This window comes from Pygocentrus nattereri, chromosome 14 (assembly GCF_015220715.1).
Source record: "Pygocentrus nattereri isolate fPygNat1 chromosome 14, fPygNat1.pri, whole genome shotgun sequence".
NCBI classification, from domain to species: Eukaryota; Metazoa; Chordata; class Actinopteri; order Characiformes; family Serrasalmidae; genus Pygocentrus; species Pygocentrus nattereri.
The window spans coordinates 9,892,029-9,909,344 of record NC_051224.1 but is presented as its reverse complement, the minus strand read 5'-3'; the positions used below and the strand labels follow the sequence as shown (position 1 = coordinate 9,909,344).

General features: G+C 39.9%; 1 protein-coding gene across 3 annotated transcripts; it reads right to left on the bottom strand.

Annotated features, from left to right (window-relative positions):
- Positions 1–2,506: 2,506 nt before the first annotated feature.
- On the bottom strand, positions 2,507–16,206 carry nptx2a (neuronal pentraxin 2a). Of its 3 annotated transcripts, none has more exons than XR_005131430.1 (6): positions 15,188–16,206; positions 14,356–14,575; positions 13,290–13,534; positions 8,861–9,040; positions 4,881–8,112; positions 2,507–4,756 (listed from the first exon to the last, which is right to left on the bottom strand). XR_005131430.1 is itself a non-coding variant. In XM_017684923.2 (5 exons), the coding sequence occupies exons 1-5, from the start codon at positions 15,641–15,643 to the stop codon at positions 7,885–7,887; spliced, it is 1,329 nt and encodes a 442-aa protein (XP_017540412.1). In that variant the 5' UTR covers positions 15,644–16,206; the 3' UTR covers positions 4,824–7,884. The 3 variants fall into 3 exon arrangements, 1 of the variants encoding a protein (XP_017540412.1); XR_005131431.1 differs by lacking the exon at positions 2,507–4,756 and having other exon boundaries at positions 4,824–5,028; positions 5,257–8,112; XM_017684923.2 differs by lacking the exon at positions 2,507–4,756 and having other exon boundaries at positions 4,824–8,112.
- Between the last annotated feature and the right edge of the window lie 1,110 nt (positions 16,207–17,316).

The window sequence follows — 17,316 nt, the reverse complement described above, 5'->3', positions numbered from 1 at the left end:
GTCAGGGCAGATAGAGCTTAAGCGCTGGGAGGGGGCATGAGCTAACCCTAGGCATACTTAATCTGCACACTGTTGCTTCCCTACGGATGGAGGGAGGGATGGTGGGACAAAAACATTTCCATGAGTAATCCAGGTAATGCCCTTATCCGCTGCCATCCACATCTGATTAGTCCTCGGAAGGCAAATCACCCTGTGGTCACTGAATGCATCCGGTGACCAAGATTAATGTCAGCCACTGAGTTTCAAGATGGACGTCACTTTTAGCTTTGAGCTATTATTAGTGATGATGGTATTCTGACATGGTGATATATGTTTATGACAGAAAACTATCATGCCCCCTGCTGGCTGTGGCAGGTATGAGAAGTGTGTCCAAACTGATGGTGCAATTACTAGCAGTACTGACTGGGAAATTGCAATGGGGCTCATAGCAAGGGATTCTTTGGAAACCATCTACCCTAATGTCTTATGTCACTGCTTAGGCAATTTCAGAAGATTTGGGAAGCCTGCGATTACAGGGTGATTAGGTTGTTTGGTAAAAAGCTAACACTAGCTAGTTAACGATTTCGTTTTTTGCAATCGTTGGTCAGAAGTGACATTGTGTTGACTGAAGAGCAGGTTCTCCTTTTTTTTTTTCCAGAAAGAAGATACCACAGTCCACCTTCTCATTTTCTATTGGCTAACACTTTTGACATTTACATATTTGAGGCTTTAAAGCTCACCTAGATAAAGTCAGTGAAAAGTGATTTGCTTTCATGTATTCCTGCACCTTTTCCTATTCAAGAGAACTGGCTTTTTCGCCATGCAAATTTTACTTGTGTTTGACATGACCATGGCCACTCCTACATGCTAAGTAATGCAAAGAAACATGTTTAAATTTGTTAGTCTATGCTATTCTATCTTTCTTTCTATACTCGTGGTTATTTATTTTAAGAATTACCAGCTCAATATGTCACAAGACACACTGGTTTTGGTTTGTCTGCATGTTGGCCAAATGAACGCTTCTTGTCAAAGCAGATGTTCCTTAGTCATGCAAACCAAATCCTTTGCTGGACAGTAAAGATATGTTAGCCTACAGACATTGCAGTGCATGTGATAAGCAAAAATCAGGTGATTGGGAGATGATGCAGTTTGGGAGAGAACATATAGTTTGATGAACAGCTAACACTAGCTGTTAAATATATTTGTGAGTAACAAGCAATATGATGTTGACTGAAGAGCATGTTCATCCATTTAGTTTTCTTTTTCTGAAAGAAGATACCACAGCTGGCCTTTGAATTTTCTATTAATTCACGCTTTTCAAGCTTGAAGTTCAGCAAGGTAAACCCAATGGAAATAGTTGCTACTGGAAGCGAACTACATTTTTCACTCCCCATTAAAGGAAACTGTCTTTTTCACCAGGAAAGTTTTACTCATGCTAGCCTAGGTGCTAACCTAGTTCATTAGGCAAGCGCAGTCAACAGACTATCATTTACCAGATCAAAGGAAAAGCAATATGGCTAGTTTTGATATTAACTCAGTGGAGCATTCTCCCACTGACCTTGGTTTTTACTCATTAAAAATGGATACTGTACTCAAACTTGTATGTAAACAAGAAATAAATGCAAGTGATGCAAATTAGGGGAACAATATGTACATTTTTTAAAGGCGTGTGTGTGGTAGCAGGTGGTAAGGGTCATGTCTCCACCATATACAATAGCTCCTTTGCCCATGACTATGGATAAACTCTTCAAAATAGAAGATTCCTCAACAGTTTTTGGCCTGGAAACATAGTTTAACACCACCACCACCACCACATTTAACCACTGCATTGTGCTGTCACACTTTAAACTTTAAAAAGGTTCTTTATACATGCACATCACATTTATGAAAAAACACTTCTTGAAAATGTATCATTGAAAGCTTGTATAGGAAACCAAAAGTGGTTCTTCAGTGGAACGGCTCTAAAGACAATTTTTTTAGGAGGCATAGATTAGTCCACCAACTTTATTGAGAGTAGCAACAGCAAGTAAGCAACTTGCATTGCATTTATTTTTTCCTTAAATATTTAAGATATTTTTGCATGCCAGCCCATTCATTTTATTTGCCCTGGTGTCCTAGGGTCCTAGTTAGACCACCAGGCCAAAGCTATGCCAACCATAGCTCACCACTTCTTAATAAACACACCTAGCATGCTCGACCTTCACACCTTATCATTTTCATCTCAAATACTTGCAGACACAAGAAGATCTTTTTTTTTTAACTTTGTAGACTCCTTTTAAACTTTAAAGTCACAGCTATTTGTCATACCTCTGTCCCCTTAAAATGGATAGCTTTAGCAGAAGGGCCAAACAAAGCCCCAGTACGGGGTGCTTATGTCTTCTGAAGGAAAGCACCACACGGACAATAGAGAGCACAGAAGGTGAACTACATAGATCAAACCTGTAAATGATGTAACTAGAGGAGATAAAAGAAGATGATGCATGAAGAGAGATTAGTATGTAAGGGGAAAAAAAATGGTAGGGAGAGGTTGGGAGGCTCCAGCACTCTTTATTATCATAATTTAATGAACACAGTTTGGCTAAAGGGGGGTTTGAGCAATCCTTCATGGAATTTGAGAGAAAGCTAGAGGATCATGTGAGCATACCCTATAAGAGAACATCCTTGTATTCAAGGCTTCTTTCTCTAAACGTAATTATAAAGAAGCAGCCGCTAGTTTGGTGACTTCTCAGTCACGAAGCCTCTTTCCAGAACCTTCTGTCTGAAGGCAATGTTGAAAATAGTGGCATTTAAATTCTCCCCTTACAGTGTAGCATGGCCTCTCGCTAATGACTAGATACTGAAATGGTGCCTTCTAATTACTGCTTCATACTCGGATACGCTCCGCTTCTCAAAGTTGAATGCAACCCTAGGCAACAGTAAGAAATCATGTTCTTCCTGCAAGTTCAGGTCCCAGTGAGGGAATCCAAATGGAGTAAAATGTGATATTTATGTTTCTTTTTATTTCAGGGTAATTATATGCAAAGCCATGACTCTTGCAGGGTTGAATCGTACCACTGAATCAGCACTGTAAGGCTATAAAAACTCTACTCAAGCAGAATAACCATTACCTTAAAAAAGTTAATTTGAAGAAGCATAATTAAAAGAACTATCCTTTTACATGATGGATTTACATACTGAGCTTTGGGGATATGAGGTTAATATAGTAAGTGCTGGGTAATTCAAGTGCACCACAGCTTAGCAAACAAGGTTCTATATAGTACAAATAGAAGGTTCTATTACTTGAAAAGATAGTGGAACCCTCTTTGGTGCTAGATAAAACCGTTTTCTTAGGTCAAAGAACAAATAACTTGGAACAGAATCTTTCTGCATTCAAATGGTTCTTTGAGCCAACATAGTTCTCTATATAACCGATGTCTTTACTAAAGAATCTTTACAGAAGCCCATTTTTAAGAGGTTACAGTTTACACTCTTACAAATAAAGGTTTCTAAATGGTTTTTGTTTTGGACATGTGGTTTTAATGGATTTATCTTGTGTGGTGCTCCAACTGTATCTTTAAATAACTGACCATTTTAGCAATTAGTTTAGCATTGCTCTCGAAAAGGGCCAATGTCATGGAAAAATGGAATTGTCTTTGCCTTGTTGAATTAAAAGTTTCATGTATTATGTAAACTTTCAAAATGTACCAGTGCAAATATGAAAACTAATCTGTTATGCAGCCCAATTTGAATTCATTGTTTTTGTGATGCTGTCAAAAAAACACATATTTGCATATACCTGCCTATTCAGCCTACAGCAGTTTAGCTTTGAGTTTACCATTAATGCTGAAGTTTTTAAAGTGTCTCAGCCTCATTTTCACATAACAATCTTGAAGAAAAAAAAGTGTAAAAATGTATTATCACTGTTTTCACATAAAATCACACTAATTCTAAGTGGATTTTGGGGGAAAATGTAGGATGTGGGCCCTTCAAGAAACAAAAGCAGTTCTTCTGCAGCATCGCTCCAAAGAACCCTCTCTGACACTTCTATTTTTAAAAGTCTAGCTTTAGTCAAATTGGTGACTGTTGGATATTTGAGTGTAGTTAAGAAGCATATCTGAGAGTTTTAGAGTTGCACCCCCCCACTGCAGGAAAAATCATTTCTCATTTAGACCGTCTGTACCCCACCGGGTCTCTGCTACATCCAGAATAATTGCTTGTCAAAGCATTTTTATTGTCGTCTGCTAATTGACACAAGCGGGACTCAGGTGACAAAGCAATTAATGTGACGCTGGAGGGGAAAGCAAGCTAGGAATCCATGATAGAGATGAGCATGACGGTGAAAATTACAAGAGAAAGCTTCAGAAAAGTACAAACCACATACTTAAAAGCACTAAACAGCTCATAATCCACAGATTTTTTTTTCATTTCCACATGGAGCCCTGCCAGACAGAGGATTTTGCCCTGTTGGTAACATTTTAATCCACAACAGAGGAGATAAGGAAAAAACGCTATTTATGTCCAGTCAAGGTTCCTATAGTGCAATCAACAAAAAGCGATTTGTCTTGCTATAAAATGCACAAATAAACAACCCAAAAAAAGTTTTCTTGGAAAAAAACCCTGCAATCCTCTCTTATGCAATCTGAGCAGAGATCTATTGGACATCATAGGGAGATAAAAACAGTCTGATAATGTCTGCAGTCTTGACAACTGATCAAATATCCTCTTCATATACAGGACAGGAAGTGTCCGACAGGAAGCAGACCACGTTACTGGTGATTTCTCTGATTTAGAAAGAATGCTGTAAGAGAGGACAGCCATATGTTCAACAAAGACTTTCACACATTATGTCAGATAAAACGCTGCAGTATGTTTTCACTCTTTTCAGAATCATTTATTGGGTGCAAAAAGATATTCAACCACACCTCCACATTGAGCTGTGCATGGTGATCCATACGAGGAAAGAGAGAATGATTCCAAATCAAGAACATTTTCATTTCATCCATTTTCCTCAATCCATCCATGTCGCACTCTACCCTCAGTAGATTAATTGGTTGTATTTAAAGATGGACTCTTCAACAAACCAAGAAAGCACAGTTGGTGCTCAGAAAAGGCCATTCAGTTTTTTTTGAGCAAAAAAATTCAAACTAGTTGCTTTTTTGTCAGAACAGATAAAAATACACAAAGCATTACATTAGAGATTGTTTTCCTGTAGGTACACAGATAATGACAGTAAATAATTTGAATTCACAGTTAAATGAAAATGAATGCACATTCAGCAATCAGAAATACCGGACATACCAGTGCTGCTGCTTCATCTCAGTATACTCTCACTCTTAACCCTCAGAAGTCACAGTTAAAGCTGACAAAAACTAAAGTATGGTGTAATTCAGTACAAGTTATTTCTCCATTGTAGCTTGAGGAAACAAGCAGGAAGTGTGAAGTGTTCAACTGATACCACATTTGTGTTCATACTTAGAAGAGGATACATTTAAGTAATAGAAGAAATAACATCATGGCTGTAATTTTGTGCATGCAGTGAGAACTGTAGATCACCAAAGCCGTGATATTCATGATAAAACACAAAGTTGAGTACTTTTTCTACAACAGCTCTGCTAAACAAAAAGTAAAACAATGAAACTCTAAACATTGCATCAAATGTGCTTAAATTTTGGCAGTTTTCACCAAAATTTTCACCAAACAGTAGGGGCATGTATCAGCAATATCAGGGTCAAATCAGGTTACCAATATTTGCCAGATTAATCTAAATATCTATATTACAAACAGCCTGAAAGGCATTTCATAGCCCATCTTGTTTGATAAATTGTATACCAGTTTTGTTTACTTGTTCCACCATCATAGCTGCCAACTCGAAAGCTAAGGGGCAATGACAGGTTCGGAATTTGTTGCCCCAGTCTTTTTCACAATCTGACCAAATGGGCTGCAGGTTAAATATTATCTTTCAAGTTATTTCATGTATTAATTTTCTTTTTTTTCCCCATGTGCTAAAATAAAAACCTAGTTTGAGCTTGAGTCATTACTTTGCAAGTAACACTCAGGGAAAATCTACAGTTATAGTGAAAACTAACCGTTGTATAATGTATCATGACTTGAACTTGACTCAAACCTGTTAAAAGAGAATGTACACTGAATGTAAACATACCATGCAGGGAAATATGCAATTACATAATTATGTTTTAACATGTAATTGTAGCAACTTGACTTCTAAGGGTTAAAGCCAAGAAGTAAACTTCATCCTGGTATGATTTCATTCTTAAAAGGACACATACCAGTAAGTGGCAACAAGGGAAACAACTTACTCCCTAATTAGTGGGTACTGTGTGTTTAAGAATAGTGCGCACTACAGAAAACCTGTGAGACTGCAATCTTACCGTTTCCACTCTAGAGTCTAGAAATGCCTAACAAAACCAGGCTGGATCCTACATATTTAACGCAGTTAGACACAATAAGACTCACAGGCATAGTGGTGTATTCGGGCATGAAAACGTACAAAACAGCACTGAAAGCTTGGTATACATAAAAATCTCACGTAATGCAGCTACTGCATTGCTTTACTCAAACATTACTGGACACTTTCCATAAATAATCTAAAATAACCAAGTACCAATGGGTTCTGTACAAAAATAACACAAGTTCCTCTCTCAGACTGCAAGAGGATAATGCATTCAACCTTGCTGTCGTCAAACATGTAGAGAACACACGCAGGATCAGCGCCGTCATCAGTATCTATCAATATGTCTTTCACATCCTTATTGAAAAAGCTTATTTTGTTTTGTTTTTGAGTGCTTTGTGCTAGGGTCTCAATGTGTTCTGAAATAGAAACTCTTGTTATGTACATGCATCATTAAACAAGTATTGTAAATGTAAAATCCTCATGATCCTACACACAGTTTAGCTAATTAAAGTCAGGGTCATCTCCCTGGCCTTGACAAAACGCATTTACAAAAGTGTATCAAAAATTCAGCAGTGCCTGTCTACTTCTGTAATTGATAAAGCTAGTACTTTACAAGACAAATGACGATTAAACATTCTTTCAATGGTCTATTAAGCCAAATGAGCTGGATCTCTTTAAGGCCTCCCTCCTCCCAGCTGCTTCCCGCTGACATGGGCCAATGTGAATTGTAGGCCAGTCCTTGGCAGCTTTGCTGTTTTGCCTTTAACCTCACCCGGCTGTGCGGCAAATCTGCTGGAGATGGCAGCTGCTCAAGGGGAGCAGCATTAGAGTAGATTTGCAAGAATGTGAACGTTCTCCTCTACTAATCTCCTGAACGTCCACATGCAAGCTAACCCACCCACCCACACACCCACACACACTCGCAAAACTTGCGCACATAGTCACCTTTGAGTGAGCAGACATCTGCTTGAATAGACCTGTTCATTCACATGTTATAGACAGCTCAGTCTTTCTGCTCAAGCCCTATTTTAGGTTCAGTCAGTTTAATGAATGTGTTTTAAAAGGTTTCTTTTAATGTGTATATTGGACTCAAAACTAAATTAAGTAACCCTTCATGCAGTTGGGACGTCACAATCCAGTCCACGCTGTTCTTAAAGTTTTTTGAATGAACCCAGGATTCTGAAGGACATGTGCAACACAAAAGCATACCTAACATCAACAAGAGACCGAAGCTTGGACAAGCTAGAGTATTCAAGTATTCTTAACCTTGAATGTGCAAGCTGAGTTTTTTTTAAAACATCACATATCACGATTACTTCAATCATTGACCTTGCTGACATTAAAACCTTAACAAAAACAGAAACAGCTGAAAGAAGCAGAAACCAGCCAGAGAAAATGCTTGTAAGCACAGTGAATACTGTTTCATCACATTATCGTGTCCCTCCTTGACAGTCCAGAAGCAGCATGATGAGGTGTTTTACCTCAGAAAAATATCCAGAAGAGCAAACTTGATCTTACGAGTCAAAGAGTCGGTCCTCACAAATCTCCAGGGCTGCTTTTGTGGCTCCTCCAAACACCTCTACGTTGCCATCTATCCAGGGCACGACATTGCCAGGCATGTAGGCCGAGCAGTTGGCCATGCCTGAGATGTCTATCGGTCGCAAAACTCGATCCCACATGTTGAAGTGGCTCAGTTCTCCAACAAAAGCTTGCGTAGCATCAAACCTCCCTCCAACAATGTCCTGATAAAAAGGGAAACAACGAAAATAGGTCACCAAACATACAATTAACACTAAGAATCTGCAGCCACTGAAAGTGTTCAGATTTGAGGCTGGTGTCTGGTTTTGTACTATCCACAGCACAAATGCATGTTAGCATTGCTAGATATACAACACAATATAACCACAAGCTGTAATCCACAGGGTCCATGCAGTATATTATAACTATGCCTCATTTTTGCAAACATGAATATGAACATATGAACACTTTACCACTGAACTACAACTGGAGTCCAAAGATGTGTGAGAGACAATGATCCCCATGCACCATTCTACCAAATAAATCCCAATTTGCAATTCCTACTTTAGCAATTCCTACTGTAGGCTGAATAAAATGTTACCAAGTTCATGTTAATGTTGTCTGTCTGTATTATGACTATGCATGAAGAGAAAGAAAAATACTAACAAAAAAAGGTGTGTAGCATCTTTATTATATACATAAAATAAATACATTTTCAAATGGCAACCCTGTATCGAACTTTATGTCTGCAGTACAATTCAAAAAGCACTTGGATATCAATTCAAAGTTCATTTAACATCCCTCAAGAGTAGCATTTCACTCCCTGTTCACTCAATGTGATGTAACAGCACAAAGACAGTGCAGCAGCTTTGTAAATAAAGATGACGTCTTCTGTTCATCGCGTGTGAAGACTTTCTATTTTCTATCTGTCAATTCCTTAAGGGAGGTATTATGTCTCTCTTTCACTCTTACCTGTTCTTGACCTAGAATGATCACTCCTCCAGGTTTAATTGGGTGCCACGGGGCCAGGTTCTCCCCAGTGCCTAACCTCTCTCCATCCTGATAGGCCTCCCAGAAGCCATCTCTGGTTGTCCAGGTGATGCAGATATGATGCCACCGGCCATCGCTCACAGACAGAGGTAGCTGAGCTACCTGTAGAGATTACATTTTGAGTACACACTGTACACAGCATTGTACTATAGATCATTTTTATATATAGTTATACAATATTCATTACATTATAATATTGCAGAAGTAGTATAAAACTGTAAAAGCAGTGAATACAAAAATGGCAGTATACTGTAGCAATTAGCATCTAGAACATATACCACAGAACACCATAAAGAGTTGAGGATCAATGCACATGTAAAGTATAACAGTGCAGTGCTGTAGAGTATCTGGAGAAAAACATAAAATCACTTGAAAAAGACAGTTTACTTGCTGACCTTGGTTTATGCAAGGAAATGTTTGTATCTAGGTGACAACTAAACAAAGCCCTACCATCCCACGTATGTGATTCGCTGAATGACTTCGTGGAACAATGCTTTATTGTTGCTTCTTACATTATGTCTTCAATATACAGTGAGTAACTTTGGGAAATCGCTGACACTGTGATCCAAAAAAATTGATCCACCAAACTTACAATGCTATAAGAAATCAACCCACATGTTGCAAGATGTTACTTTATGTTTACCAGAGGAGTTAATTTGATATGTATATTTTACACATATCAAACACAGCAGCCATTGCTGCATCTGCAACTACATTGTGCAAAGTAAAAGCAGCAGGGATGCATGTTGATAGGGATGTATTTATTGTTTCCTGGAAGACCAGAATATTTAGGCAATGCTGAGCAACCACACTAAAATGACTGCATTTTATTCATTTTACTGCAGTTATAACCCTAAAGTAAATAAATGCTGTATTTCTCAATTACACTAATCCAGGTGGAACTACTGCCAATTCAACATTTTATATTTTTTATTATATAGTTTATGTTTATGACATTGGCATTAGGAGGTGTGTACATGAGAAATATCGGATATCAACAATGGACCACAATTACCATATGGGTGCAATCCCTTGAAAGCAATTTTTTATCCTTCTGGTGTACAAAAAACAATATCAGTCATGTAAAAAGGCAGGGTATGAAATACAAACCTTTATACTGTCCCCCTACAACCATATCCTGCCTGATATGCTTTCAGATCACTTTTAAAGAAATGGCCAGAGCAAGACTGCAGCACCCAAGGACAACAATACGAACCTCAATCCACAATCTATGACCAGCATATCAATGGTAGTGATGCTGACTATACAGTAAACTCATATGCAGGAATGATTGAGGTCATACTTCAATGACTGTCATCATTCTGTTGATTCTTTCCATCATACTATATTTCAATATGGGAGCTGTTCTGTACTCTGAATCCCCACAAGGACACAAACAGAAAAGTGATTAAACTTCATCTCAATATAGTCAATGCAGTGATGTAAAAACAGTGAGGTGAGGCAGAATGGTGTGTTCAGAGGTACTGCTGCATGCAATGGAGGAAGGAAAACACTGAAGATGCACTTGACAGGTAATCAGATTCAGCATGGCAGCATTCTCTCTCTTTTTCCCTCTCATTTAACCCTACAAAACACACACACTCACACACCCACACATATATAGAGACACACACACACACACACACACATGTATAATGCATGCTGTAGCAGGGAGCTGTAGGGCAAGCTGCCTCTCCCAATAAGCCAGATGCCAATCTGACACAGCTCAGGAGAGGTATCATGGGAATTAGTCAGGCAGCCAAACTCACTTTTTTAGTTCTCTCTCTGACTCTCACTACACCCTTAGGTTATGTTCAACAGGAGCCAGAGATGCAGATACAGTGGGGCAAAAAAGTATTTAGGATCCAGGAAAAAATCCAGGAAATCACATTGTAGGATTTTTAAAGAAATTATTTTTAATTTATGGTGGAAAATAAGTATACACACTGTAGCTCGTATTTTGGCCCATTCCTCCTGCAGATCTCCTATAGAGCAGTGATGTTTTGGGGCTGTCGCTGGGCAACATGGACTTTCAACTCCCTCCACAAATTTTCTATGGGGTTGAGCTCTGGAGACTGGCTAGGCCACTCCAGGACCTTGAAATGCTTGTTACGGAGCCACGTTCCATCTTCAATGCTCTCACTTAAAATCTCACGATACATGGCCCCGTTCATTCTTCCCTTAACACGGATCAGTCATTCTGTCCCCTTTGCAGAAAAACAGCTCCAAAGCATGATGTTTCCAACCCCATTCTTCACAGTAGGTATGGATGCAACTCAGCATTCTTCTTCCTCCAAACACGACGAGTTTTCACCAAAAAGTTCTATATTGATTTCATCTGACCACATGATATTCTCCCAATCCTCTTCTGGATCATTCATATGCTCTCTGGCAAACTTCAGATGGGCCTGGACATGTACTGGCTTAAGCAGGGGGACACGCCTGGCACTGCAGGATTTGAGTCCCTCTCGGCGTAGTGTGTTACTGAGGATAGCCTTTGTTACTTTGGTCCCAGCTCTCTGCAGGTCATTCATCAGGTCCCTCTGTGTAGTTCTGGGATTTTTGTTCACCGTTCTCATGATCATTTTGACACCATGGGATGAGATCTTGCGTGGGGCCCCAGATCGAGGGAGATTATCAATGGACTTGTATGTCTTCCATTTTCTTACAATTGCTCCCACAGTTGATTTGTTCACGCCAACCTGCTTGCCTATTGTAGAGTCACTCTTTCCAGCCTGATGCAGGTCTACAATTTTCTTCCTAGTGTCCCTCGACAGCTCTTTGGTCTAGGCCATGGTTATGTTTGGAGTCTGACTGTTTGAGGCTGTGGACAGGTGACTTTTATACAGATAACGAGGTCAAACAGGTGCCATTAATACAGGTAATAAGTGGAGGACAGAAGAGCTTCTTAAAGAAGAAGTTACAGGTCTGTGAGAGCCAGAAATCTTGCTTGTTTGTGGGTGACCAAATAATTATTTTCCACCATAATTTACAAATAATTTTTAAAATCCTACAATGTGATTTCCTGGATTTTTTTTCTCATTTTGTCTCTCATAGTTGAAGTGTACCTATGATGAAAATTACAGACCTCTCTCATCTTTCTAAGTAGGAGAACTTGCACAATCAATGGCTGACTAAATACTTTTTTGCCCCACTTTATCTAATGATTTTCACACTCTGTGGCAAAAGAGCTTTAGAAAACCAACTGTACAATTAAGTTTCTCACAAAAAAATTAAAGTTACTGATTGCTACTAAGTAATTTTTTCTATAATTGTTTCTAAAACAGTTTCTCATAACGTCTGCCCTTGGTACCGCTTTTGTACGTTTTTTTTTAAATGTGGGATATATTGAAAGAAAAACAATCGTAGATGAAAGGCCTCAACCATAGCAAACATACATATAATTTCCTTATAAACCTATTTAAAACTGAAACCACATTAATAGATTTCCCTTTAATTCCTAATTAATGAGGCTAACGTCATTGCTAAGCACAGCTAATGGAGGTTATGATGCAATAAAGTTCAAGGTTGTGGTGCACTGCACAAAAACACAAACAGACATGCCAGCTTAACAGATACGATGCCTCAACGCGCCTGTGGAAGACCCCAATTGCAATACATGGCAGGAGACCTAATTGACATCTGGAAAGACATTTAGATCACAATTTTGCCCAAAAAGCATTACAGCTAAGGCTCAAATGATTAGCTGAAAAAGTCAACTAAAGGAATTCTAAAAATTGTAGAATTTTAATTACTGATTTGTCATTTACTTTAAAAAGATATCATATAATGTTAATATGCTTGTTAACTCCTAATTGTGGTTTCTGTTATTTCATTGCATTGTAAGAAAGGATGGCAGGGCAAACTGAGATAAACCCAAGAAAGCAAGACTTGTGAAAGTCACAGTTTCAAGATGTTTTCTGCTTCTCCTGGGAGTGAATGTGTGCGTTAACTACATAGCATAAGTGGCTGATGTCAGTGATGATATATTTTCCTCAGGGAAGATAAAACTAGTGCACAGATTGATACTAAATCTGTTTTAGGATATTTTCAGAATTATGAAGTTTTGCATTTCTCACTGAAACAGAAAGAAAATCGTTAGTCGACTAATAAAAGAAAATAAGTGGGAGATAACCGACTGTAGACCTAACTTTTAGTTACAGCTCTACTTTCATTAGGCAGCTGCAAGAACAGCAATACCTGCAGCAACTTGGGGTTACAACCCATCAGGTAGAGCTAATTGCAATAGAATGTCAATCATGCTCACATCTTCTGTTTCTCCACAGGGACATCACAACAGGGCAAAACCAAGTGAAATAGCTCTATATACAGACCTTAATTAATGACTCACCTTGTCATTGACAAGTAGCTCGATGGGGTTATTTCCCCATTCTATCAGTACAATCTCATTGGCCTGTCCAGGGACACCATAGGAGAAAGGAGTTCCAATGCCAGGACTAGCGCTAGACTTGAGCCACATGCACACGGTAAAGGCGTACATCTCTGGTAGACTCTTCTTGATGCGGCCGTACAGGTAATTTGTGCGCAGAGGCAGAGATATCTTGAAGTCCTCTGGAGATTTAAACGCACTGTTACCTGTGAGAACAAAGGAGAAACATGTAGAACAAATTCAATAATGGCTCATAACAACTTAGTTTCAAAGAGCAAACAGACCTGGGCTAATATCTAGAGGAAACAATAGCACTGGCTTGTCAGTAAACTGCAGTGCAGATATTACTGGGTCAAATCTGATCACTTGTCATTAGTAAATTGGTCCTGTTTGTGCCATTGACCCTGTCCTCAATGCTGAAAATGGAAATGAGACTGGTTTGTGATGCCAGATGGGTCACGGATAATGTCTTCATTCAACAAGGCCAGAGGCTACGTGTTCTCCAGCTGAAGCAGCAGGGAAAGGTAAACAGCTGCCTGCAAATAAGTTATTTTATATGCATCTAGTACCTCCAGAAACAAAACCAAAATGCTTACACCCACTATAACCCCAGCTTTGATTTGTGCCTGCCTTTAAAAATCACTTTCATTTAGCTTTCAGAGATAACAGAAAGAAAATGAGTGTAGTAGGAATTTGATACAAGTCTTTTCTCCAAAATCAATATCTCAAAAGCCAATTTCTAAAGGCTTGAGCACACCAGCCCATTAAACATCATATTAGCACATAAACAGTTGTTTCAGAATATTTAGAAAAGGTTCTAATTCAACAAATGTGAAGAGAAGAGAATCTTCTAGATTTTCCAACAATCACACACAGGCATGGTGTTTATTAGGTTGGTGTGGTCTGGCCATAACCCCACTATAATTCAAGAGTGCCACAGACAATGGAGAAATTTAATTCCAACTGCACTTCAGTTTAGGAAAAAAGCCCTGATCTGAATGTGAGCTAACAGCCCAGCATGGCATACTTCGCTCCAGCTCAGTGATCCTCTCCAGCAGCGAGTTGAGGGTGTTCTCTGTGCGCTGGCGGTGGGCTGCCGTCTCATTGTAAAGCTGGCTCTTCTCCTCCTCCAGCTCAGCCACTCTCCTCAGGAGCTGGCTCTCTAGGTCACCAAGCCGCCGCTTCAGCAGGTCGCGCAACTCATTGGGGAAAGCCGCACCTGACACGTTGGCACGCAGCTGCTGCTGCTGCAGGAGGAAAAACTTGAATCAGCTTTTGTAGCTTTGCTGACTGTAGCACATACATGTATACATAAATATTGATTGAGTCACTCCATCAAAATGTGTCACAATGCTCTTTTCTCTCCGTCTGCCAGACGCAGAAGTGATGAGTCACATACTATAAAATTCTGAGTGTGTGTGTATGAAGGGTTAAGCTTGTGTATGTGTGAATGTGTGGTTTGTTTTATTGTCTTTCTGGGGACCAGGTGTTCTCTTAACACAAAGTTACACTGTGGGGATTTATTCTGCTAGTCCTCATGAGGTCAAATTCAGCCCATTAAAAGTAAAAGAGCTTAGGTTTTACTGTTATTCTGGTATGTCTTGGTTTCAGTGCAGGAAAAGCAATGTAAATCAGAAAACTAATAGGTCAATGGGAAACCCCCACAAAGATAGCTATACAGACAGTAATGTAAGTGTGTCCCTATAAAGTGGAGGTACCTAGAATGGGCATATTTAGTAATTTACATGTTGATAAAAGCCAAGAGTATTCATCAGTCTTTCTTTATATGGGCTGCACAGGCGCAACATGCATTCATCAAAACGTAACAAACAAGTACGTTCAAGTGCAGACATCCTCACCTCCAAGTTCTCCAGCCGGTCCTTTAGACTCTGCATGGTCTTCCCCAGCTGCTCGATGGTCTCAGTGGGGTCGCGCGGCAGGTCCCCCATCGTGTTTTTCCCGTAGTCCTTCCGGCGCGCGCCTCCTCGCGCCTTGCTGTCGCGCGCGTCCTGAGCGGCGGCCTCGCAGCGGGAGAGTTTGGCGTTGAGCTCCTTGATGGTGCCCTGCTGGCTCACGATGGTCTCCTTCTGCTGCAGGACGGTTTCGCGCAGCTGGATGATCGTGCTCCTGAACTCGTCCTCCTGCGGGCTCGAGCTCTGCACGCGGTTCGTGGTCTCCACCGGGCAGCTGAGGTCCGCGCCCGGGGGCACCGCCGTGCACACGAATCGGCTGCCCTTCGCCTGAGCGCTGGCGCGCGCCACCCTACCGCTGCCCAGCGCGTAAACGTAGAGGAGTCCAACAGCCAAAGTGATCATAGCGACAACTCAGAAGCGCTTCAGTTCAAACCCGCCGCGTTTATCACTCGTCTATCAGAGCTGCTCTTAAAAAAACCCTTTAAAAAGTGGAAAAAGCAAACCGTGTCAGTTTCTCGCTCCAGCTTCTTCACACAAAGTACAAAGCCACCTCATTCTCCTGAACAAAACCGCGTGAGGAAGTTGATTAGAGAGGGGGAAAAGCAGCGTCGGTCGGAGAAGCTTCTTTCAGCACAGCGCGCAGCAAGTGCTAACCTAAGTGCTCACAGCCGAATTAAGCGTCGCTTGTAAACGTCGTTCTTCAAAACTACAACTGACCATTCACCACCCTTAGCAGGACAGGCCCAACTTCCGAGGTAATTAACCAACTGAGAGCGAAGTGAAGTCCTTCAGCTCGCCATGTTGTAATTCCTCTCAGAGATTTTTCCCGCTCAGTGGAGGTGAAGCAGCAGCTCGCGCCGTTTGAGCGGATTAACGGAGGCTGCGCGCGGATTGACTCAGGTTTGGCTACGTCATTTACTCCCAGCTGGAGCGAGTCATAAAGCAGGATGCTTGGTTTTGGCCCCGGGCTGGACACGCTACAGCCCCTTCACGTTCTACCCCATGTACACTCGAATGAGGTCACAATTTAAACACGCTTTTTTGGAGAGGGGGGGTGCGTTGGGGTCTGAACGTCAAATGAATCGACAGCAGAGTCCAAGACTTCAGTCTCAACGTGACGCCATTCAAATAATTATTGAACTAGTTTGTAACAGCCTAACAAACATTATTGTTCTCTAAAAGTACCACAGATTCATTTTGCTTCATTGTAGGAGTGGCTGCCTGTCTTCATATGCTTAGTTTGTTCTTGAAAATAAACTCATTAATTCAGATAAAAAAAAAATTAGAACTAGGCTAAGATTTTTGTGTTAATATTGCAGCTGCTACCCTGAAGGCATATTATGCGTTTTCTTTCTAAGCATTAGTAAAATTTTGAAGAAAGGTACAAGCTTTTCCTGACCCATTCAGTACCATGAAGATATGTACTTGTTTTTTTTTGTTTATTTTTATGTATTTATTTATTTATTTATTTTTTGTTTGTATGCATGTATGTGTATGTATGTGCATTTAAAAAAATGTATTTTATTTTTTATTTTATTTATTTATTTAAAGTTCTGGTTATGTAAAATGTGGAACATATGTAAATGACTGTAATAATACATTTGTATATATATATATATATATATATATATATATATATATATATATATATATATATATATATATCGCAGCTGCTGGGCATTGTGATGGTGAATATCAACATATGGAATTACTAAAGGGCCCATGTGAAAAACATTAAAGGGCCCAATGTCATGGAAAGAGCTTTTTGATAAGGTGTGTAAAGTTGTATGATCTTCGTATGATATGATTTTTAAAAATGTACTTTAGTGTTCAGAATGTCTTGCAATGACACGTATAAAATGTAATGGAATGTGATCCACATTAAAGAAACACATGCACATGTTTTTTGTTCCCATATGGAATATAAGGAAACTAATCTGCAAAAACAGCCTGTTTTGAATTCATTGTTTTTGTGATGTGATCTGCCCTGTGATGGACTGGCGACCTGTCCAGGGTGTATCCTGCCTTCCACCCAATGACTGCTGGGATAGGCTCCAGCACCCCCCTGCGACTCT

Bases quoted from the DNA above. Each gene is read 5' to 3' on its own strand.
- nptx2a (XM_017684923.2), bottom strand. From the start codon at position 15,643: ATGATCACTTTGGCTGTTGGACTCCTCTACGTTTACGCGCTGGGCAGC. The intron at 9,041-13,289 runs GTGAGTCATTAA...TAATCTCTACAG, and splicing joins AGCTACTTGTCAATGACAAG to GTAGCTCAGCTACCTCTGTC. The intron at 8,113-8,860 runs GTAAGAGTGAAA...CCTTTTTATCAG, and splicing joins TCATTCTAGGTCAAGAACAG to GACATTGTTGGAGGGAGGTT.